The sequence below is a fragment of the Phyllobates terribilis genome, unplaced genomic scaffold (assembly GCF_046119375.1).
Source record: "Phyllobates terribilis strain yellow unplaced genomic scaffold, ASM4611937v1 Scaffold_9__5_contigs__length_417890890, whole genome shotgun sequence".
In the NCBI taxonomy this organism is placed as follows: Eukaryota; Metazoa; Chordata; class Amphibia; order Anura; family Dendrobatidae; genus Phyllobates; species Phyllobates terribilis.
In genome coordinates this window covers 168,319,405-168,345,570 of record NW_027362769.1, presented here as the reverse complement: position 1 = coordinate 168,345,570, position 26,166 = coordinate 168,319,405, and the positions used below count along the sequence as shown (strand labels likewise).

At 42.6% G+C, this 26,166-nt stretch overlaps 1 protein-coding gene across 1 annotated transcript in view; it reads left to right on the top strand.

The window, feature by feature from the left end:
• Positions 1–16,432: 16,432 nt before the first annotated feature.
• Positions 16,433–26,166, top strand: part of LOC141161845 (unconventional myosin-X-like) — a 79,984-nt gene continuing 70,250 nt past the window's right edge. The window contains exon 1 of the mRNA XM_073647294.1: positions 16,433–16,918. Coding sequence (XP_073503395.1) covers positions 16,898–16,918 — 21 coding nt within the window. The 5' untranslated portion in view covers positions 16,433–16,897. The remainder of the gene's footprint in view (positions 16,919–26,166) is intronic.

Below are 26,166 nucleotides of genomic sequence, written 5' to 3'. Positions count from 1 at the left end.
AGTAATATAGATGCTGTTTATGGCAGTCTGTATTCTGTTAATGGGAATATAGGTGCTGTTTATGGCAGTCTGCATTCTGTAAAAAATAATATAGATTATGTTTATGGCGGTCTGTATTCTGTTAATAGCAATATAGGTGCTGCTTATGGCAGTCTGCATTCTGTTAATATTGGTGCTGTTTATTGCAGTCTGTATTCTGTTAATAGTAATATAGGAGCTGTTTATGGCAATCTGTATTCTGTTAATAGTAATATATGTGCTGATTATGGCAGTCTGTATTCTGTTAATAGTAATATGGGTGCTGTTTATGGCAGTCTATATTCTGTTAATAGGACTATAGGACCTGTTTATGGCAGTCTGTATTCTGTTAATGGGAATATAGGAGCTGTTTATGACAGTCTGTATTCGGTTAATAGTAATATAGGTGCTGTTAATGGCAGTCTCTATTCTGTTAATAGTAATATAGGTGCTGTTTATGTCAGTCTGTATTGTCTTAATAGTAATATAGGTGCTGTTTATGGCAGTCTATATTCTGTTAATGGGAATATAGATGCTGTTTATGGCAGTCTGTAGTCTGTTTATTGGAATATAGGAGCTGTTTATGGCAGTCTGTATTCTGTTAAGAGTAATATACAGTACAGACCAAAAGTTTGGACACACCTTCTCATTTAAAGATTTTTCTGTATTTTCATAACTATGAGAATTATACATTCACACTGAAGGCATCAAAACTATGAATTAACACATGTGGAATTATATACTTAACAAAAAAGTGTGAAACTACTGAAAATATGTCTTATATTCTTGGTTCTTCAAAGTAGCCACCTTTTGCTTTGATGACTGCTTTGCACACTCCTGGCATTCTCTTGATGAGCTTCTAGAGGTAGTCACTGGAAATGGTTTTCACTTCACAGGTGTGCCCTGTCAGGTTTAATAAGTGGGATTTCTTGCCTTATAAATGGGGTTGGGATCATCAGTTGTGTTGTGCAGAAGTCTGGTGGATACACAGCTGATAGTCCTATTGAATAGACTGTTAGAATTTGTATTATGGCAAGAAAAAAGCAGCTAAGAAATGAAAATCGAGTGGCCATCATTACTTTAAGAAATGAAGGTCAGTCAGTCCGAAAAATTGGGAAAACTTTTAAAGTGTCCCAAGTGCAGTTGCAAAAACCATCAAGTGCTACAAAGAAACTGGCTCACATGAGGTCCGCCCCAGGAAAGGAAGACCAAGAGCCACCTCTGCTTCTGAGGATAGGTTTATCCGAGTCACCAGCCTCAGAAATCGCAGGTTAACAGCAGCTCAGATTAGAGACCAGGTCAATGCCCACAGAGTTTTAGCAGCAGACACATCTCTTCAACAACTGTTAAGAGGAGACTTTGTGCAGCAGGCCTTCATGGTAAAATAGCTGCTAGGAAACCACTGCTAAGGACAGGCAACAAGCAGAAGAGACTTGTTTGGGCTAAAGAACACAAGGAATGGACATTAGACCAGTGGAAATCTGAGCTTTGGTCTGATGAGTCCAAATTTGAGATCTTTGGTTCCAACCACCGTGTCTTTGTGCGACACAGAAAAGGTGAACGGATGGACTCTACATGCCTGGTTCCCACCGTGAAGCATGGAGGAGGAGGTGTGATGGTGTGGGGGTGCTTTGCTGGTGACACTGTTGGGGATTTATTCAAAATTGAAGGCATACTGAACCAGCATGACTACCACAGCATCTTGCAGCGGCATGCTATTCCATCCGGTTTGCGTTTAGTTGGACCATCATTTATTTTTCAACAGGACAATGACCCCAAACACACCTCCAGGCTGTGTAAGGGCTATTTGACCAAGAAGGAGAGTGATGGGGTGCTACACCAGATGACCTGGCCTCCACAGTCACCAGACCTGAACCCAATCGAGATGGTTTGGGGTGAGCTGGACCGCAGAGTGAAGGCAAAAGGGCCAACAAGTGCTAAGCATCTCTGGGAACTCCTTCAAGATTGTTGGAAGACCATTTCCGGTGACTGCCTCTTGAAGCTCATCAAGAGAATGCCAAGAGTGTGCAAAGCAGTCATCAAAGCAAAAGGTGGCTACTGTGAAGACCCTAGAATATAAGACATATTTTCAGCTGTTTCACACTTTTTTGTTAAGTATATAATTCCACATGTGTTAATTCATAGTTTTGATGCCTTCAGTGTGAATGTACAATTTTCATAGTCGTGAAAATACAGAAAAATCTTTAAATGAGGTGTGTCCAAACTTTTGGTCTGTACTGTATGTGCTGATTATGGCACTCTGTATTCTGTTAATAGTAATATAGGTGCTGTATATGGCAGTCTGTATTCTGTTAATGGGAATATAGGAGCTGTTTATGGCAGTCTGTATTCTGTTAAGAGTAATATATGTGCTGATTACTGCAGTCTTTATTCCATTAATAGTAATATAGGTGCTTTTTATGGCAGTCTGTATTCTGTTAATGGAAATATAGGTGCTGTTTATGGCAGTCTATATTCTGTTAATGGGAATATCGGTGCTGTTTATGGCAGTCTGTATTCTGTTAATGGGAATATAGGTGCTGTTTATGGCAGTCTATATTCTGTTAATGGGAATATAGGTGCTGTTTATTGTAGTCTATATTCTGTTAATGGGAATATAGGTGCTGTTTATGGCAGTCTGTATTCTGTTAATGGGAATATAGGAGCTGTTTATGGCAGTCTGTATTCTGCTAAGAGTAATATAGGTGCTGATTATGGCAGTCTGTATTCTGTTAATGGGAATATAGGAGCTGTTTATGGCAGTCTGTATTTTGTTAAGAGTATTATAGGTGCTGTTTATGGCAGTCTATATTCTGTTAATAGTAATATAGGTGTTGCTTATGGCAGTCTGTATTCTGTTAATGGGAATATAGAAGCTGTTCATGGCAGTCTGTATTCTGTTAATAGCAATATAGATTCTGTTTATGGCAGTCTATATTCTGTTAATGGGAATATAGATGCTGTTTATGGCAGTCTGTATTCTGTTAATAGTAATATAGGTGCTGTTTATGGCAGTCTGTATTCTGTTAATAGTAATATAGGTGCAGTTTATGGCAGTCTGTCTGTATTCTTTTAATGGGAATATAGGTGCTGTTTATGGCAGTCTGTATTCTGTTAATAGTAATATAGGTGCAGTTTATGGCAGTCTGTATTCTGTTAATAGTAATATAGGTGCAGTTTATGGCAGTCTGTCTGTATTCTTTTAATGGGAATATAGGAGCTGTTTATGGCAGTCTGTATTCTGTTAAGAGTAATATATGTGCTGATTACTGCAGTCTGTATTCCATTAATAGTAATATAGGTGCTTTTTATGGCAGTCTGTATTCTGTTAATGGGAATATAGGAGCTGTTTATGGCAGTCTGTATACTGTTAATGGGAATATAGGAGCTGTTTATGGCAGTCTGTATTCTGTTAAGAGTAATATATGTGCTGATTACTGCAGTCTGTATTCCATTAATAGTAATATAGGTGCTTTTTATGGCAGTCTGTATTCTGTTAATGGAAATATAGGTGCTGTTTATGGCAGTCTATATTCTGTTAATGGGAATATCGGTGCTGTTTATGGCAGTCTGTATTCTGTTAATGGGAATATAGGTGCAGTTTATGGCAGTCTATATTCTGTTAATGGGAATATAGGTGCTGTTTATGGTAGTCTATATTCTGCTAATGGGAATATAGGTGCTGTTTATGGCAGTCTGTATTCTGTTAATGGGAATATAGGAGCTGTTTATGCCAGTCTGTATTCTGCTAAGAGTAATATAGGTGCTGATTATGGCAGTCTGTATTCTGTTAATGGGAATATAGGAGCAGTTTATGGCAGTCTGTATTCTGTTAAGAGTATTATAGGTGCTGTTTATGGCAGTCTATATTCTGTTAATAGTAATATAGGTGTTGCTTATGGCAGTCTGTATTCTGTTAATGGGAATATAGAAGCTGTTTATGGCAGTCTGTAGTCTGTTAATAGCAATATAGATTCTGTTTATGGCAGTCTATATTCTGTTAATGGGAATATAGATGCTGTTTATGGCAGTCTGTATTCTGTTAATAGTAATATAGGTGCTGTTTATGGCAGTCTGTATTCTGTTAATAGTAATATAGGTGCAGTTTATGGCAGTCTGTCTGTATTCTTTTAATGGGAATATAGGTGCTGTTTATGGCAGTCTATATTCTGTTAATGGGAATATAGGAGCTGTTTATGGCAGTCTATATTCTGTTAATAGTAATATATGTGCTGATTATGGCAGTCTGTATTCTGTTAATGGGAATATAGGTGCTGTTTATGGCAGTCTATATTCTGTTAATGAGAATATAGGTGCTGTTTATGGCAGTCTGTATTCTGTTAATAGTAATAATATAGGTGCTGTTTATGGCAGTCTGTATTCTGTTAATGGGAATATAGGAGCTGTTTATGGCAGTCTGTATTCTGTTAATGGGAATATAGGTGCTGTTTATGGCAGACTTCTATATTCTGTTAATGGGAATATAGATGCTGTTTATGGCAGTCTGTATTCTGTTAATAGTAATATAGGTGCTGTTTATGGCAGTCTGTATTCTGTTAATAGTAATATAGGTGCAGTTTATGGCAGTCTGTCTGTATTCTTTTAATGGGAATATAGGTGCTGTTTATGGCAGTCTATATTCTGTTAATGGGAATATAGGAGCTGATTATGGCAGTCTATATTCTGTTAATAGTAATATATGTGCTGATTATGGCAGTCTGTATTCTGTTAATGGGAATATAGGAGCTGTTTATGGCAGTCTGTGTTCTGTTAAGAGTAATATATGTGCTGATTATTGCAGTCTGTATTCCATTAATAATAATAATATAGGTGCTGTTTATGGCAGTCTGTATTCTGTTAATGGGAATATAGGTGCTGTTTATGGCAGTCTATATTCTGTTAATTGGAATATAGGAGCTGTTTATGGCAGTCTGTATTCTGTTAATGGGAGTATAGGTGCTGTCTATGGCAGTTTATATTCTGTTAATGAGAATATAGGTGCTGTTTATGGCAGTCTGTATTCTGTTAATGAGAATATAGGTGTTGTTTATGGCAGTCTGTATTCTGTTAATAGTAATAATATAGGTGCTGTTTATGGCAGTCTGTATTCTGTTATCCTCTATTATTCTATTCCTCTACACTGTGTACACGTTGCCTGTAGTCGGCCACACATGTTATCATTATGTCACTCTTTCCCTAGGGTCTATCTGTGACAGTCACACCCAGGACTTGGTTCCTGGGTGTCCCCACTGCCCGAAAAGAAGCCCCCAGTATTATAAATGACACTTGATAGTTGGGCCCTATTACAGATTTTTCATTGGGGCTACAAGACTTTTACGTTACATCTCAGCTCTCTGTAAGTAATAAGTAGAATTTTTAAGGCCAGACAATCGCTAGAAGGGCAATTCCCTATCACAATTATGAAAGCGACTGCAGATCTGATTCTCTCAGTGAAGTCTTCGCTCCTATTATGGATTTATCATCTTTCTCCCCCCGAGGTCCCTGCCGGAGTGGGGCTGCTATAGATCTCTGAGATAATGCTCAGCGATTCTCCGGTGGGAGATGACATCACTGATCGGCACCCGGACCCCCGGACTGAGGTCAGAGACGCAGCGCACAAGGCAGAGGAGAACAGGGAGGGGAAGGAAGAGAGGTCAGGAGGAGGAAAGGGAAGAGGTTTACCGGACAGTACAGATGGAGAGTCAGGAAAAGAGAACGCCGGGGAATGGCCCAGAAGAAACGGATCATGTACAATGGAGTCATACGTGTAACGTAGGGAATGTGCACTGGCAGATACAGGCAGAAGAGGGCGCTGTGTAAGAACAGTATATGGGCCCTTTGCAGCCAATAGCTCCTCATAATGCACAGATCCACCTGTTTTGGAGCTGGATGTGGCCCCCTCACCTCCCGGGCCCTGGTGCGGCTGCACAGATTGCACCAATGACATGTCCGCCCCTGCAGGATTACATCCCAGCATCACAGCTTCCGCAGCAGGATCGATGCAATATCACATCCCTTTAACTTGCCTCCCAGATTTCATAAAGTGGGGTGTACAGGGGGTGGCACCAGGACCCCAACGACTACCGTACAATCGGCCAGTATTAAAGGGGGTATCCTACAAACAGCACTATCCACCCATCCACTGGAAAGGTGAAAACTATATGATCATGGGGGTCCGACCACTGGGACCCTCACCGAATCCCAAGCATAGAGCTGAGTTGCAGTATTATGTCAGAACTACATGGCAGTATTATGTGAGATTTTTAAAAAGGTTATTCCCATTTTCCCATATCGCTATGGTCATTACTTTATGATCAGTGGGGGTCTCACTTCTGGGACCCCCCACGGATTTTGAGAAATAAGGGTCTACAATACTGACTGCATACCGCTCTAAATTTTCTGTGCACAGTGCTGCCGCTCCCGGCCACCAGTCTGTGCAGGAAACTGCAGTCATCGCCATTCACCAGCACTACAGACCCTTCATTCTCAGGATGGGTGGTGGTCTCAGAGGACAGCGCAATATTGATCACAAAGTGATTATAGAAACATGACATCTCTGTGATTTGGAAATAACCCTTTAATACTATATGGTGGTATTATATGAGGTGGATATGGAAGTGTAATGTTGCACTGAATGGTGGTATTATAAGATGCATATGGCAGTATTATTTAGGCTTTAATTGATGATATTATATAATGTGGATATGATGCTGTTCCTTCGGCACTAAAAGTTGGTATTATATAAGTTGTATATAGCAGTATTATTTTGGCTCAAATTGATTTTATTATACTGTATGAGGTGGAAATATTTTTGGCTTACATTTATAGTATTATATGAGGCTTATATGGCAGTATTATTTTGGCACTAATTGACGGTAATATATGGGAGGTATATGGCAATACTATTTAGGCTTTAATTGATTATATTATATTCATATGATAGTGCTGTTTAGGCACTATGTGGTGGTATTATATGAAGTTTATATGGCAGTATTATTTTGGCTCTGATTGGTGGTAATATATGGGGTATAGGTGAAAGTATTATTTTAGGCACTAGTTGGTGGGATTATATGATGTATATATGGTAGTGTTATTCAGGCACTATATACTGATATTATATGAGGTGTATATGGCAGTATTATTTACACTCTAATTGATGGTAATTCATAGAGTGTATATGGCAGTATTATTTTAGGCACTATTTGGTGGGATTATATGATGTGTGTATGCTAGTGATATTTAGGTACCATATGGAGGTATTATATGAGTTGGATTCTTTTGTCTCCAATTGATGGTATAACATTAGGTGTATATGGTAGTGCAATTTTGGCTATACTTGGTGGTATTATATGAAGTATATATGGAGGTATTATTTAGTCACTATATGGCGATATTATTTGGACATTATTTGGAGGAAAGACTGTTTTATTTGGGCACTGATCCAAGTATCATGTGGAATATAACATATTCCAGTGTTGCATGGACAATGTATGGCAGTATTATTTGGAGGCTACATGGAAGTATTTTTTTAGGCATGGTATGGCGGCTTTATCCCTCTATTTTTTATAAAACTGTCTCTGGATGTGTCATTGAGGACATTAGGAGAGCTATGTGACAACTCTTGTACATAAGTGGCCAAGGACTTATAATTTATTAAAGGTGTTAATACCTTTGCAAACACTAAATGTAGTAAGTGTTTGGAAGCACTGATGTGATAGCGCCATATAGAGCCATATAGAGCAGGAAACAAAGTATTGGCTTTGCTTCATTATTCGGTGCCAAGTGTGTGGAGCGAGGAGCGGCGCCCAGTGTCACATCCACTACCCGTCACGCACAATTTAATTCAGGAGGATAAGGACTGAGGCTAAACTCACTCAATGGCCTCTGAAGTGGCTAATCATGGCCCGGCCGGAAAAGAGGCCGCGCCACACAAGTCAGTAACAGTATGCTGGCTGCGTGCTCGGCCCCGGCCTCCGAGGGCTTAAATTATAATCTGGCTGCACAGGTTGCACCAATGATATGTCCGCCCCTGATTTATACAGTTTTCTACATTGCAGCCCCCAACAATCCCAGCAGCGTCTCTGTGCCCCTCTATATGCTGCATCTGAGATACCATCTGTGACAGGCACATATGGGCACGTAGTAGCGGGGACATGTTAGACAGGATGGCGACATCTACAGCAAGTAGTTATAGTGATGTGTGATGTGAATTTATGGGACTATGGAGCAAGCACTTTATGGGCCGCTGTGGCAGGAGGCAATAAAGGCAAATGTATATGGGAAGATTTCAGACAAGAACCTTGGGAGGCATCTATGGCAGGAACGATGAGAGCATCCGAGACAGAGAATTATGTGGCATCTAAGGTAGAGACACTTATAAGGCATCTGAGGAACAATAAAAGGGGCATCAGAGGCAAGAACTTATGGGGTATCTGGAAAATAAATTAAACAAACGCTTTAATGTGCTTATTATGTAAAAAACAGCAACACACTTATAGAGTCACCTGAGGCGCGAACATATGGGGCAGCTGAGACAGGAACATATGGGGCATCTGAAGCAGGAACATATGGGGCATCTGAGGCAGGAACATATGGGGCATCTGAGGAAGGGACATATGGGGCATCTGAGGTAGGGACATATGGGGCGTCTGAGGAAGGGACATATGGGGCATTTGAGGCAAGCATTTATTGGGCATCTGAGGCAGGAACATATAGGGCACCTGAATCAGGAACATATGGGGGATCTGAGGCAGGAACCTATGGGGCATCAGATGCAGGAACAAATGGGGCATCTGAGGCAGGCACTTATGGTGCATCTGAGGCAGGAATATATGGGGCATTTGAGGCAGGAACCTGTGGGGCATCTGAGGAAGGAACATATGGGGAATTTGAGACAGGAATCTATAAGGCATCTGAGGCAGGAACATATGGGGCATTTGAGGCAGGAACAACTGCGGTATCGGAGGCAGGCACTTATTGGGTATCTGAGGCAGGAACATTTGGTGCATCTGAGGCAGGAACATATGGGGCATCTTAGGCAGGAACATATGGGGCATCTGAGGAAGGAACCGGGGCATCTGAGGCAGGAACCTATGGGGCATCTGAGGCAGAAACAAATTGGGCATCTGAAGCAGGCACTTATTGGGCATCTGAGGAATATACATATGGGGGATCTAAGGCAGGATCCTGTGGGGCAATTGAGGCAGAAACATATGGGGCATCTAAGGCAGGCACTTTTAGGGCACACGAAGATGTCATGAGGCCGTTATGGCAGGCACTCCTTTATTCTTAGTTCAGCCTGTCTTCATCTGGCCATATATGTAAGGTCAGCTTGTGTACGGCGGGCAGCCTGACGCTGGTTGTCACCCGCCCCCCCGTGTTTGCATTTGGGGTAAAGAAGGATTAAGCAGGAGGAATTACAACATACTGACTCTTTGTTACCCTTATGGAGATAAGCCGCTGCCTGAGAAGTCTGGAGGGCACAGCGTGTCTGGAGGGGACATAGGGGTCCGGCAGCTGCTTATCTCCCACTCCCCAGTGCAGAAAACATGCATATTCAGCTGACGGCATCTAATGTATATGGTCGGCCTTAGATTGAGTGATCGGTTTAGTTTTTTTTAATCCCCAACAATTAAGAATCAAAACATATGTCCTCCCCCTAGAGAGACATAATAGAGGCTCTGTCCTGTGTCGCTCGGCTGCACCTCTGATCAAAGTGTGGTATGAGACCACCGTACAATGTATGTAACAGAGCGAGGCGCGGCCTGACACTGGGGTGCCCCCAATCTGTGGATGACACACTGTTATGGGGGATCTGTGGATGATGCTCTGTTATGGGGGATCTGTGGATGATACGCTGTTATGGGGGATATGTGGAAGATGCTCTGTTATGGGGGATCTGTGGATGACGCATTATTATGGGGGATCTGTGGATGACGCACTGTTATGGGGGATATGTGGATGACACACTGTTATGGGGGATCTGTGGATGACGCTCTGTTATGGGGGTTTATGTGCATGACACACTAGTATGGGGGTATCTATGGATTATGCAATGTTATGGGGGATCTGTAATGGGGGATTTGTGGATTGCACGCTGTTATGGGGGATATGTCTATGACACTTTGTAGAAAGGGTCCTTTTATAGACCTGGGAGGTCATACAGAAGATAATATTGCAGATAACCTCAGCCGTCCATGATCGGGGTGTGACATGGGTGTTGTAATGTGGTCACCTCGGTCACATCCTGACTGTTGCGGGATGATTCTGACGACTGTCAGATGGTGGCGCCTTGTTTATTTCTGGTCAGCTTTGGTTATTGAGTAATAGATGGCAGCCCGCTATCTGTGGCTGGGGGTCCTCCTGGGGGGATTGCTAATAGTCCTTTGCTACAAGTCTGAGATGCATTAGTCAGATGGAGGGAGGTCCTATCTATGGGGGGGCTGACAGGATAACTAGGGGGGCAGGTGCAGCTGAGACTGAACCACAAGAAGCTTTCAGCTACTATAATTTCATTAGCAGCTCCATTAACCCCTCATTTCCTTCCCCTATATGAATGCACAGAATCCTCGCTGACGTACAGGACCTATGGTGCTTCTGTACATTATAGCAGGTGTGGAGCATGGCGGCATTGAACATGTGGTGGTACGGTGCACAATGGGTGCAGTATTGCTGCTGTGATGAGCTCTGTGTGTGCAGGGACATGGCTGTAAATGGTTAATTACAAGGTATTGCAGTATATCATTACACAGATAATGGTGGGCTATATACCTAGGACCACCGGGCTTCACAACTCCTTGTAGTCCAGGTCTAATTACAAGAGGGCATTGATGATACATGAGATCAGAACAGTTGGGATTTCCTGTTTTCCTCTAATGCAGAAGTCTCCAATTTGTGTCTTTTGCAAAATTACAACTCCCATCATGCCCTGATGAACTACTGGTGCTGCCACCATCACTCTCTATTCCATCTGCCATCTACTCCATGTATTTGTTATGTCATACAGGAGAAACCCCGGCTGCAGGATCAGCCACATATATGTAATAATGGAGACACATAGGACTGCACATGAGCTGTATACACAAAACGGGAGGAGGTTATTCTTTTTTTGCTTGAAGATAGGAAACAATAAAAAAGTAGGGGCAAATGTGGACATAGCCTTTAATTATTGATAAATTATAAGTTTGGCAGGTTAATAGCTGGTCTATAGCTTTGTGTTTCCATTTCTTAATACTTTTGAGATCTCTGCTTGCTATCAGAGAAGGAGGACATTCTCAATTACATCCAGAGGCTGGTTACCATACAGACTTAAAGCTGAGAGTTTGATCCCATTGTTTCCAACCTAGAAGATCCTCTGTAGATCCTCTAGAGTCAAGACTAATACATTTAAAGATGTCTTCCCATCCCCTTTAAAAAGGACCTGTCACTTGCTATAAATATGTAATTTTTTTTTAGCAGGTGTAAATGCCGCTGTTCTCCTGAATCCAGCAATGTTTTTCTTTTGTTCCTGCGCCACTGCGTTACTGAGATACAGCCTCTTCTAGTCTTATTAGGCAAGTGGGCGTGAACATTGACTCTATATATGGGCGTATTCATGAGGATCATGCCCACTTGGCTAACAAGACTAGATTTACATACAGGAAAGAAGGGGTCATATCTCAGGAATGGAGAGGCACAGGAAAAAATGAAAAACATCAACGGATTCAGGAGAACAGGGGCATTTATACCAGGTAAAAAAAAATTACATATCTATGACAGGTGACAGGTCCTCTTTATAGCGCACCTCTCAACAGGATTGTGCTCAGTAAACTACATACACTGTCAGGTGGGAGACATTACACTGATTAAAATGATACCTTGGTTGATGAAATCGTCCTGTGGTTCTTGTGTAATCTTTACTTTCAATTTGGAGATAATGATATGCCCATGCTCCGGGGCGGCCTGTGGGGGGCGCTCTATCTGGTGCTCTGCTTACATATTCATCTGTATGCTCTTATGACAGCTCACTGTGCCTGCACTGACCTGCCTCCTATTTTATCTAGCCCCGCACTACTAGATGCATTATGTAAAATAGGAGGCAGGTCAGTGAACGATCAGTGAGCTGTCATAAGAGCATACAGATGAATATGTAAGCAGAGCACCAGATAGAGCGCCCCCCACAGGCCGCCCCGGAGCACGAGCATATCGTTATCTCCAAACTAAAAGTAAAGATTATACAAGCACCACAGGACCGATTTCATCAACCAAGGTATCATATTAATCAGTGTAATGTCACCCACCTGACAGTGTATGTGGTTTACTGAGCACAATCCTGCTGACAGGTGCGCTTTAACCTTTATAACCCTTGTTCTCGAGATAGGTGCAGGTCCAAGAGGTCATGTACCAATTTCTTTAATTATTATTTACATTTAAATTTTTATATAAATAAAGGTTAATTAGGGGAATTATTATTTTTTTGTTATTATATTATTATTATTATGAATAATAATAATAATTACCGTAAATTAAGCTTTATTTATCTAAAAATTAAAATGTAAAAAAAAAAAAATAATAATAATAATATAAAAAATAATAGTAATATTAATCCACTTTCTAATATATTCTGTTTTAATTCTTCAACGTATTCAAGGTCTCTGCTTGCTATCAGTGAATTCTTGTCAGGCCACAGCCCCACTATCAGTATTTGGTCAGTATTCGGTCAGTATTGTTTCTCAGGAGTGGGAGCCAAAACCAGGAGTGGGTGATAAATGCAGAATTGGTGTCTTGTTTCTATTCTACCTTTTCTCTGATTGTTCCTCACCTGGTTTTGGCTCCCACTCCTGAGAAAAAATACTGACCCAATACTGACCAAATACTGATAGTGGGGCCGTTGCCTAAGCTGAACACCTGCACTACAGACCTAATACTCTTAATAGTTGAGGGTTTGCTATGACTGTATCCAGTCTAGACAATTGTGTGTGATTTAAACAGTTTGCACTTCAGGTTGATACATTGTTTCTGCATTGATACATATTAACAAAGATTGAACATCATCTACAGAAGATGTTGGGGGCTGGGCGTCACTGGTGCTCCTTTATTTAATATTTTCTTTTAGTCGGTGGCCAAAAAAAGCCAAAATTGGCCATAATGGTTGAGCTCTTTGTGATGCGTACGTACAGCTCCAGAGTCGCGGAGTGTGGATGTGAACTTGAGCTGTAAGGGTTAATGAGCTGTCACTCACGTTGATGAGCCCAGTGGTCCTCCTTGTGATTAATGCTGAAATAAAGTGGCACCAGCCCTGGATCAACAGGCACATCTGCCATCCTGGGGTCCCCGTAGCCGCAGGGAGGGGGCTGATCAGAGGGAGATAACCATAGCAGATTACACTAATCTAATTTCTCATTCTCACTTGCAGATCCTGCGGAGCCAAATGTGTGCGTCCCCTCCCCCCATGCCCTTGGCTTTGTCCGCTGCGGTTTGGTGACATCATCTGCGACTCTGACTCAGGTAATTCCATATCTCAGATCAAGGTAAGAAAAAAAAAATCATTAAAATCAGGATGAGTTGTCAGAGGGACGAGAACATCAGAGGCTCCAGCAGTTGTCTCCGAGGTCAACCACACAATGAGTCCCCATAGAAGGTATTCTCCAAGGAGGGGGCGGCGGGTGAGGTCGCCCCCAAGGCCGGCTGTTCTCCAGATGAAGGAGTAGTCAGAGGCCTCGTCTTTGCTGCCATTGATTGATCGGACTCATCCAGAAAATGTTCTTTATTTGTCAAGACCACTCGGGTACATGCGGAGGACCCCCGTGTCATTTTTCATCATGGACACTAATGATAATTGGACATCTCTATCCGATAGAGCAGATGTCCGGCTGAAGTTTAGCAGGAGGTTGGACACAATCCTTGGTCCAAAGGGCAAGAACAACTAAAAAAATATATATATATTAGATTTACGTAAAAGAAACTTTGCTGTTTTGAAGATCTCTGCTTGCTGCAGACCTTCTGAGGGTTTGTTACAATTGCATCCGCTCTGGACAATCGTCCTAAACAATTTGAACTCCAGATTGTTTGACTTTACTCGAACTGATACATTGTAACAAACTCTCATTGGTTCTGATGCATTTAGGTTTATACGTTGCTCGTGTTTTCTGTGATTGTTTCCAAAACTGCAGAATTTTGCTCCATTTATAGAAAAATCTCAGCAAAAGACGTGAATAAACCCAAATACAGCAGCACAAAACGTTCTCCTAGTTTATTACTATGTATCAGGCTCTTACGGACTATTTTACACTCTGGAAACAAGTGTGACGCACCCTCAGCTGTGAGAAGTAGTAGTTCTCTACAGGTTTATGCCCCTGGGTGTAAATAGGAATATTCACATCCACTGACAGCAAGCAGAGATCTTGAAATGGGGAAGTAAAATATAAAATATACTGGAAAGTTACAAATTATTCCATTGTTTATCGATGAATCTGCATTTGTATTAAACTGGAAAAACCGCTTTCTAAATGCTTCTATTCATAAATCTAGAACTTCCCCTGTGCAGGACACTGAGATCTCTTCCTTTCCAGCTGGGAGTAGTAGTAACTCTGCAGGGGCACGCAGAAATTATACTTAAAGGGATTTTCCTAAAATTGACAGTTATCTTCCCATAGCATGGGTGTTATCACCCAGACCCCAACAATCACTATAGTGGAGGACCTAAGCCCTCCTTCCTCCTCGCTATAGGGCTCCATGCTCAGTGCTGCTCTATTCAATGGCTATAAGGCTAGTGGGGACATACACACGTCCATTTTATTCAGCCTCACAGACAGGAGTGGCTCTGAGCATGCTCGACCCCCTGTGCCTTTGAAACCCCACTCCATCGGGACCCTAATTCTAGTGCGGCCCCCAGTGATCAGACACTTATTGACGATCCTGCAGGTAAGTGACGAATTGTAGGAAAACTTCAATAGGCCATGTTCACACATCACGTATTTGATGTTTATTTTCTGCACATAAAATCTGCAGTATTTTACAGGACCAAAGGAGAAGACTTTTTACTTAATCTCATCCCCATCTTGCATTTTTTTGGGAGCAGAATCCGCACAGAAATTAGTTCTTGTTCCATTTTTTTTAAAATCCGCAGCATGTCCACTCTTCGAAGTCGATGTTAGGGTACGGTGCACACAACATCTTATGCAGGCAAAAACACTCCTGGAAAAAGTGCTTAAAAAATGCAAAAAGAATGAACAAATAGACAGCAATGTAAAAACAACCTGCTGTGCACAGTATCAGCCTTTGTTAGCTTCTTTAAACCGTTTCAGGTTTTCAAAGACGTGAAGCGATTAAAAGTGACTGGTCCAATCTTGTGGCGTCTTCCGCGTGGCAGACGCTAACTTTTATCAGGCACAATATAGAAAAAAAGGCTGGTGTCAAAGAAGTTGCAAAAGACACCTCCTGAAGTGACTTTCTATAGCAAAAACGATGTGGAAACGTCGGAATCTAAAAGAAATCATGTGCACATACCCTCAGGCTATGTTCACACATTGCGTTTTTGCTGCTTTTTTTCCCCGCAGGCAAAACTGGCTATCTTGGCAGTAAAGAAGCAACGTAAAAAAAAGGAGGTTTTGCTGAGTTTTTGCAGTGTTTTTGCTGCATTTTTTTTGCTGTGTATTTGCCAGGTACATTCGTCTCTTGTGCATTCTGATAAAGTTTAATGCATAAAAAAAAACATGATTTAACTTCATCAGGTTTGGTTTTTGCACCAAAACGCAGCAAAAGCTGATGCCTGCATTTTTTGCTCGGTTTTATTACTTATTCCTTTCTAAGGGTGACGCGCAGCAAAAATGCTGAAAGAAGTGACAAAGCAGTCAGGAAAAAAACTAAGGTGTGTGCATGGGATTTCTGAAATCTCATAGACTTTGCTGGTACTGTAAGATGCAGCTGAATATTTGCATAAAAAAACGCAGCAAAAAAAACCTGCAAAATCATAACGTCTGACAATAGCCTTAGACTTACGATGAGTTTTTGGTGAGTTTTTTTTACGCTGTGTATTTTTGAAAAAATGCAAGTAATCTATTTTACTTAATGGGGGAAGAAATGGTTCAGAAAATCTGCAACATCAAAAACTCACAAAAAGCTCATGGTGTGAATGTAGCCTTAGGCTGCGTTCACTCATTGCATCGGTGTGGCGCATTTTTGCTGCGATTGAGGCATAAGAATATATCTCACTGCACCGGGTGAAAATTGCTGATTACTTTCTGGGACTGCATTATATGTGAATGAAACATTGCAGTCGCCTTCTCTACGTAAAGCCGCATAAAGTGCCGCTATCACTGCTACGTGCAGCATCCGTGGATTTTTGCACACACAATGCCCCAGCGAGTCTTTGTGAGTGTATGGGAAAAGACGCAGCAGCAGCGCAGGAGGGGTTTGCTCGCAGGCCTGGCCTCTATAGGAGGAGCTGTCTGAGAGCAGCTGAGTTCAGTTAAAGCCTTGGTCAATGCAGGATCACAGGGAGATGTGAGTGCATCTTGGAGGATCTTCCATTGAAGGCTATGCTGCTTCTGCACACAGAGGTGGGGTGCAGGTCCGGCTTCTGCTGCTTATGCCCCCAATTAACCCCTGTATGTGAGAACAAAGGGCACCGGTGGAGCTGGGACTCCGATTTGCCCGCACCAGCCCTTTGTATTGGAATATCAGGAGTTGGATACTAACCTAGCCTAACCCCACGGGCAGCGGCACATGGACTGTGGCCACTAACCAGATCTTACCGACCCCGTATCCTCCATCCCGTCAACCGTCGGTGACAATTTGGAAGCAATTTTTTTTATTTTGACCCCTGAAATATTGCCACTCTTTTGGATTTCGTGAAACCTGGAACCCCGGATTATAGCGAATCTGCAGAACTCGTAGGAAAATGGATGAGTATTTCATGGAGGTAAGTGCAGGATGCGACATATGTTCTCCAGGCGATGGGACGTCTGCAGTCCGTGTTCAGAAAGTACAGACAATTCTATGCAGTCTGTAGAAATTGACGCCATTCACATAGTGTTTGTGGATTTAATGATACAGGATTTGGGTCTTAAAAACGCTCCAATTTTGGGCATTTGTGTCCGCACCCTGGAAAAAGATTATTTGTAATCAGAGGAAATCGGAGGTGGTGGTACATTTTGCTTGACGGTAGTTACGTGAAGTGGGTGGGTGTCCTGGGAGCGAGGTGAGGGGGCACCACCACACCCATCATCCTTACAGGACACTGTAGAGGTCACGTTCACAAGTTTGTGAGCTGCATTGCAGAACTCCGTTATGTCCATCACCTCTCATCACCATTGAGGGTTACGGAATAAGTCCTATTGAGTGAGTGTGACCAGCGCATCCTGTCTGCACAGTACTGCGCTTACATCACAACCTGGAAGGTGTGCAATACTGACGGGGAGGATCTAAAGGGGAACGCTGGGTAAACAGTAGCAATGTCTGCCTGTCATTTTTGTGGTCTACTTTAACACTGAAAAATGACTTGTGCCAGTGTGATGTCACCAGGGGCCCAATGAGTCAGCCAAGCAAGGGGTCTACATGGCTCCTTCCATGGTATTTGACTCCTGTCATAAATTCAGTGACTTAGGATGTGTCTCATGCTTCAAAAGTGGTGGCAAATCAATGGGCCATGATGGCACAACAGGTCATGTGATTTTTGGCCCTAAATCGTGTTACTTAAGTCTTTTCCGTCTTGAAAAGTTTCCTTACACTAAAGTGACCTTTCTACCTTTTTGTAGTTTTGCATCATTTGTAACTTAAACCTTTAGTGAGATGAACAAAGATTCACAGGACCCTGGTCCAGTGACCACATTCGTAGTCCATGGCTGCTGGACCAGAGCCCTGCGAACCTCCTCCTACCTGCTGGTATCTCTGGTGCCTCTTCTGATTAGTTGGCACAATGTCCTCATTGAGGCACGCATGAAGGTGCACCAGGCCTACTAATCGGAAGAGGTGACGGCAGGTAGGAGGAGGTTCGCAGGGCTCTGGACCGGCGGCCATAGACCCCCAACATAGACACTGGGCCACTGTCCTGCAAACTCATCTCATCTCTACAGTCTTTCTTTCATTCAATGTCCTGAGGGATGGAAATCACCCTACACGAGCCGTGAAGTAGGGTCCTAGATCTTCAAGACGTGTCTTATCCCTGGTGGCCCGATATCCGATAACACCACAAGACGGTGTCATAGCACCCGCTTCCCCCTTCTGTAAGAAATGAGATCAAAGGGTTCATCTTCACCATTTTCCACCATGGTGATGACATTGGCCTACCAATGAGACATCTCACGTGATCCGGTGACATCACCTCCGTCTTGGTGATGTCACTGTTCCCATTTCTGTGTCTCTTTTTGGCTCGGAGGTGATACTGTATCCTTTGTAAGCCTGCATTTGTCACGTCGAAGACCAGATGATCTACATGGGTTAAAATATTGACATCGGCAAGGGGCAGTCCCTTCCAGGAAAAGAACTATTTTAGGTGGCACCACCACGGTCTACAAGGTATGAAGGTGAAACCGCCTTGGCACAAAGGATGAGCCTCCTCTTCTGCAGTGCAGTGATGGGGGCTTCATCTCCAGTCCTCACCGCCTGCGTTCGCCTGTCAGTAGAGAAGGCTTTGTTCTCTCGTCATGCCTGATTGTCCTTCATTGTTCCCCGTCTATCTGTCTTTATTCTCTTTTTTTACCTGGATGTTCGCTCCTGAAAGTGGCCACTTTGGTCGTTTTGCAGAGCTGCCGTCTGGCTGTGCAGAGAATTAATTAAATCTGGCTCCTCGCATGTCTCCGCCATTCATCTCCGGTCAAGATGAGTGATAACCGCTGTCATATTGTTCCCCGGCTAAAAGTTTAAAGAAATAAATGAATTAAACACTGAAAAAAAAGAAAAAAAAAAACCTGATATCTAGTGGAAATGATTGCAGCACTTTCTATGGTCCGGAGAAACGTCGCGCTGATAGTTTCATGTGATGAGTTTTCATCTAGTTGACGGGTGAACCTGAAATTGTGTGTGATATGATACTGAAAATGTTGTAATGTGTGAGGCTGTAGGCAGCTGGCACTTTGTGTGCCGCCATATGGTGCCACTATACAACACCGCAGGAAGATCTTCTCCCTTAGATGCAATAAGACATGTTCAATTCTGTATGAAATTAGGGACATGTGGAGATACAGTAAGGTCTGATAGATTTTTATGGATGCCATATTGAAGACATTAATATTGACGACCTATCTTTCTGCTTCTTAGGGTCTGACTCCTGAAAATCCCTCCAATCACTTGATTGAATTGGCAGAGAACTTGCAGTACCATTCACGGCCACTTAACCATGTACGGCGCTGTGAGCCACGAGCCCTTCAATCAACTGATCGGTTGGGGTACCAGAAGTTGACCCCCCCCCCCCCCAATGATGTGACATTGATGGCCTATCCTAAGGTTAGGTCATCAATACTAACATTTTGCAAAACCCCTTTAAAGCTAGTCCCAGCTTTAGAGTAAGGGAAGACATGGAGTGCCGAGATCCGTGAATAGCTCACATGACATTAAGGAGCTTACTGTCTGTGGCCCACTTGCTTCCTGGGTCCCTGGTCTTCTCTAATACAGCCAGGTGTATCTCTATAGGAACAGTCTGATTTTTATTCTTATGGGTTTATAGTAGATAATACAGCACAGTGGCTCAGTGGTTAGCACTGCAGCCTTGCGGCACTGGGGTCCTGGGTTCAAATCCACCAAGGAAACATCTCCGAGGAGTTTGTATGTTCTCCCTGTGTTTGCGTGGGTTTCCTCCGGTTTCCTCCCACACTCCAAAGACATACTGATAGAGAATCTATATTGTGAGTCCCAATGGGGACAGTGCCTATAATGTCTGTAAAGCACTGTGGGATTAATGGCGCTATATAAGTGAGGAAAATAAATAAGTACGATCTCCCATTGATATAAATAGGAAAGTTTCCCAAAAAGTTTGAGCCAACAGTAATATTTTAGGCTGCCTGACTATTGGGAGTTGTCCAGCCCTTATTTTTATCACATACTCAAAAGTTATGACACAATCAGTAAGCATTTTAGTTCTTGGAGTGTATTCCTCCTAAATACCACTTGGGGTCACTGTTTGAAGTCTAATAATTATCTTACGGCTAGTTATAGATGGACATGGGCCAGCTTGTATACTACACTCTCTCCCAGGCAGTATCATATGGGCATTGGGGGTCACTGACCGCAGTGTCGAAGCCTCTTTTGCTGAACAAATAATGTCGTCAATGTATTGTTCGTCTGCGGCTTTGAAATATCGAAAATTCTTATGGTGAGATCATTGTATATCCTGAGGCATCTGAATCGATGATCGCAAGGCCCTGATGATATTGGGAGCAATGACTTCATGCAGGGATTATTTAGAACGACCACTCAGGAAATTTGTTGGAGCTTTAAGTCCCCAAAACAAGTCCCACTTTCTCAGCAGGATCTGTCAACTTTGGTTGCTTGACGGAGCCCATAAGCTTTAGACTGTCACCAGGAATGTAACTATAGGGGAGCGTAGAGGCTGAAGCTGAGCCGGGGCACTGATGCCCAATTGGGCACACCGGCCCCTATTGCTATAGATGACATCCTATTTGGATTAGCGGGTGTTTATAAAGCTTGATATCCGAAGCTTTGCCGTGGGGGGGGGGGGGGGGGGGTTGCATTGGCATTTGTAAGTTTTCCAATTAACCTGGCAGTGAGCGCTCGGACGAATTACTATGGTGCCAGGCACTCACAGGGTTAATACGGTAGTGTCTCATAATAAGTTTATAGTCCTCGATTTAGCAAGTAATAATGACACAGATCTGGTCAGAAGAGAAGCAAATTCCATCCCCCGGGGCAATGAAGGGATTACAATGAGCCGTGTGGATTGCATGTATTATTACAGGCGGCCATTCCTGCTGCTATTTCTGGTAGTCATTAGGTAATACCGGTCGTCGATGCGCTGCCAATTATGCCAACCTGGTCCGCAGCAAGTATGGAGCCGCGTTCCTGGGGTGACCAGCTGTCACCTCGTGAGTCACAAAAACCACTTCCCAAGGGAGAGGAAAAAAAACCTGCTGGTCGTAACTAGTCTCCTCCAGAGCCTCCCATTATCTGACGGGCCACGTGGGGTTAAATTCACACAGGACCGAAAAAACTGGAAGCGGCGTACAGGAGAAGTGAAGCGGATTTTAGCAAATTGTATCCAGGTGTTGGTAAAGATTTCCGCACAGAAATTCACCAGCGGTGCGGATTTTTATGCCGATTGTTTGCGGATTTGCTAAGGATTTTTCCTATTGGCTTTGTTGATATCGTGATAAAATCCAAAATGTTACGGATTGTGCTGGAGATCTGCAAAAAAAAATAAAGAATTTAAAATAGTTGTTTTGCATAATCCACCACAGTAAATCGGCAAGATCTGGTGCGACTTTGACGGCTACACAGGTGGCGCTGTCATAGACCGGCTTGTGCCACTGCTACATCACAGCATAATGCAGACAGATGGGGGCACGCTAGGTACCGCGACATGCAAGGTGCAAAAAATACCAACTGCTTCCAACTTTTTGTGACTCCCTGTTCACAGCTGCTGTTCTCTGCGGGTCACAATGCGACTCTGAACACCTGCATTATAGCCACACAACTTGTGCATCCGCTGCAGATCTTACCCCAAGGCCTCATTCTGGCTAAAATCCTAATATATCCTTAACGTCTGTATTACGGCTGCAATTCCCGGCTTCACCTGAACTTGCAGCCTCCATTATTTCAAGACCTTTTACCACCGGAGCAACTCACTCTACTCGGGCAGCATTGTGGCTCAGTGGTTAGCACTGCAGCCTTGCAGCGCTGGGGATCTGGGTTCAAATCCCATCAAGGACAACATCTGCAAGGAGTTTGTATGTTCTCCTCGTGTTTGCGGGGGTTTCCTCCTACACTCCAAAGACATACTGATAGGGAATGTAGATTGTGAGCTGCTCCAATGGGGACAGCCATGATAATGTCTGTAAATGGACTGAATTGTAAAGCGTTGTGGAATATGTTGGGGCTATATAAATAAAAAGATTATTATTACTCATTACTTGGTCCTATCTCTTCAAATGGTGTAAAGAACAACAAGTACTATATTGCCCACTACTTTGTTTTGGGGCACTTCTTTAAAGCAGGCACAGCATCAAAGAGACTGGTTACCCGTATAACATGGAGTCCAGTTCTGTTCCTATATCATTGCATTAAAAGCCATCGGCCCCATGCGGTTGGGATATCCCTCTGCGGCTCTAGATATAAATAAATGTTGTGATAATGGACCCACACATCTCGGCCATTGTTGGACTTACAAAAGTAGGATGTGAGAAGCCCGGCTGTGCAGCGAGGGGCCGGTGACAGGAGATCAGCTTCTTGTATTGTGCCATTTCCTAGCACAAAGTGCAGAAGTGAATCTGCTCTACAGACAACCCCAATACTTAAAGTGCAACTCCGCTCAGAGCCTAAAGATTCAGGGATGGAAAAAACTAACCCTAATATCCCACTTTCCCCTTGTATCACATGTAAATGCCCCTTGGAAGCTGAGCTATAAGGAGCTGTTTGTTGCGGTGGACACCCAGACACCATGGGACTTGCAAAGAGCAGATTGGTGTCGGTGCCGGGTAACAGACCCCCACTGATCTGATCTTGATTACCCATCCTAAGGAGAAGTCATCAATATCCAAGTCCTGAATAATGGACAATCCCTTAAAACCTTCTCAAGGAGTGCTGTACATGTAGGTGTATGGAGCGGACTCTGCTTCACATCCACCTCTAAGGGCACTGACATCCATCACTGCTGTTCAACCCTTTAAATGCCACTGTCACTCTATTACAGTGGGAGTTAAGTGGCGCAATCCTGGTTTTGATGACACCCGGGGATCTGCTGAAGACTCCCATCACTCCATGGTGGTATTGCACAGTCAGGGCTTCATAGGAGACGGTGATTTTGGTCGTATACTGAATTGTTGCGGTGTACAGAACAAGTGATTGTATAATTGCAGGTTCAAGTCTCTTAGGGGGATGACAAAATAGAGTAAGAATTCTAAAAAAAAATTTTTCAAAAATAAATTGTTCTCCATTCATAATTATATCCATTGCCACATCTCCTTCAAAAAATGCAATAAGAATGTCCTGTATAACCTTATTAGGCGTTTTTTTTTTTTTCCCCACAAAAATATTTTAAAAAAATAAGTATAATATTGCTGTAATCGTACTGACTTGGGTCATGCAGAAAAAGGTAATTTTTTGAACTTTGTAAAAAACAAAACCAAAAATCAATGGCAGAATTGTGGATTTTATTTTATACAATATTTCACACCCCCCCCCCCCCCCAACCCATTTTTCAGTACATTATTTAGTACAATTATTAGTGTCATTCAAAAAAAAAACTGAACCCTCGTATTATGTCGACAGGAAAAAAAAAAGGGCTAAAAAAAGATATATATTGAGGAACGTCTGAAAGTGCAAACAAAAAAATTTGTCTTAGACAGAAGGGGGTTATGGTAGCAGCAAAACTTTATACTTGCCAACCTCTATTAAGGGTAAAACACAAATTTATTGAGGGATTTCTCTGCCGTCATATTGCCTGGCACGACCCTACTTTTATACTGGGTCTCACGTGGCATAAGTAACTGCTGAAACATATTGCAAAACATTCTAACCCTTCCTAGCACAGGGTATGTTTAAAAACTGACACTACCCTTTAATAACGCCCCCTGCAGTCGATATTCTGCTTGGTCGATATATCCTCATGCCTTCGCCCACAGCAGTAATACTTATTGATGTGACATTGTCTTTCTTCCTTCCCACCAGGATTTACCTCTTCTGCGTTGTGCCAGACCTCCCTGGGAATATCCCCCCACATTTTCCCATCTCCGCTCCCCTCCCCCTGCTTTTTCTCTTCCATTAGCAGATTCAGACTCATATTTTATTCATTCTGTGATTTGGTATGATGAAAGTCGCTGCGTTATGTGTCTGCTTCCGCAATCATGGCCTCTCGTCACGTTATCGGGCCACGCACCTCGCCGTAGAGACCGCCAGGTGGTCATTGTTTTACCCGATAATTCAATATTTTGGTCATTCAATAATTGCACATTAATCTGTCACCATTTAGGCTGGACCAGATTCCGACCTGGCCGGGGAATGATGGTGGTTGTAGTCTTGTATAATAAAGCAAGCTTTCTATCCCATCTTGTAATCTCTGCACTGTTATTACAGATCTGCCTTTCAGGTCTGGTTAATTGGGCAGTGATACATACCTGACTCCTAGTCCAGGCATATAAACTATTCAGGAGTCTTGGAAAGCTGGGTAATAACCTTCCTAAAGAATCTTTCTCTGACTTGGTTCCTAGATAGTAAGTTTTTCTATTTGCACAGTGATGCATCCTTGTCTCCCATTGCTGTGCTTTGCTAGACAGATTAGCCATTCAGGAGTCTTGGAAAGCTGAGTGACAAACCTGTAATGTGGACCATATTCGATATAGACTTCCACCCGATTTTGCCAAACCCAGTCACTGGTATTAAGCTGGTCTAGCTTGCCACTTTTGCATTGTTGTCTCATGTTGCTAAAATGGATTAACCATTCAGGTGTTTTGGAAAGCTGTCTGACAATCCTGGTAAAAATTAGTATTGCAGGTGATAGATTCCCAGCTTTCCCAGTCCCAGGTGGCAGGTCTGTGTAGTTGGGCATTGTCTCCATCCTTGTCTCTATTTCTTTGCAATGTTGGTCTTTTCAGGAATTTTAGAAAGTTGGGTGATCATCCTAGCTAAAGCAGTAATATAGATTGTTGTCATTAGACTTCACCCAACTTCCTAAACTTTGCATGGGGTGGTCTGCCTACTTTGGTTATTCCTCTGCGATAATCAGGAGGCTGGGAGAGTTGGGTGATAACCCTTGCTGAAGCTGTAATACAGACCAAGTTGTCATTAGATTTCACACAGCTTATTTAATTCTGCATGGTGTGGTCCGCCTAGATGGGCATTCCTTTGCATTAATCAGGATTCTGGAAAAGTTGGGTCACAGCTGCTCTAGAATATGTAATGTGAGTTATATCTGTTCATTATACATCCAGCTTTTTCAGTTCCCTGATGAATCTACTGAGCAATATAGGATGTGAGTCGGGAATGTAATGGCTTTTGCCATGCAGGTGTCTGGAAAAGTTAAGTGGGACTCATTTGGAAAGAGGAATGACCATTACTATAGCTTTTCAAGACAAGTAAATAATTGTGTCACCCATAAAATAAATCTGAAAAGCTCGGACCCCAGCATGGCTACTCTTAGAGTTTTTTGTCCTAGTCTCCCAACCATCTGGGACCACCATCGCCTTCCATATTGAGCATCACCCAGCTTTCCTAAAAATATATATCCACAATGCAGCGGCCGCAGATCCTGAATATTTTAGACTGCAGCTCATGGGGTGCTCCTGGGGTTAACCTTTCATATGCTGCATGAAGTTTCACAGGAATACAGACATAGTAGGAGAGGCCATTGCTGAGTCACTGGAAGGAAATGTAAGGGATGGGGGGGGGGGGGCTGGGCTATTACTTATTAGGACATCAGTAGGGTCAGGACACAGGGGAGACGCATGGACATGATCCATCAGTCCCTCCCTCTGTAAAGGAAGCAGTTCATGTTGAAAGGCAGAATTGTTGACATCCTGAATACTTTTATGTTGCAATCAGATCTGGTATTTCCAAACACTACTATAAGTCACAGCCTGGAATGTATACATCCGGAGGCTGCCGTGTTGAACTCAAGTGTATGTGTATATATATATATATATATATATATATATATATATATATATATATATATATATATATATATATATATATATATATATATATATATATATATATATATATATATATATATCAAATAAAAGTTCTGATTGCAAAGGACATGTGCCCTGATTCATGTGGTTTGAAGAGTGAGGCCCTTATACTTTTTGTTTTGTGCCCTACAGCTGGTGTTCTGCACTGATACATTGAAGCAAACTATTATTACAGAAGAGTGATTTGTACTCTTAAGGGTATTATCTAGAATAAATACAATATTAATAAACTATTAGTTGTGAGAAGTAGAAGGTCCAGGCAGATTTTTCAGTCTCCTAGATGTTAACAATAATGCTTTAATTTACTTGA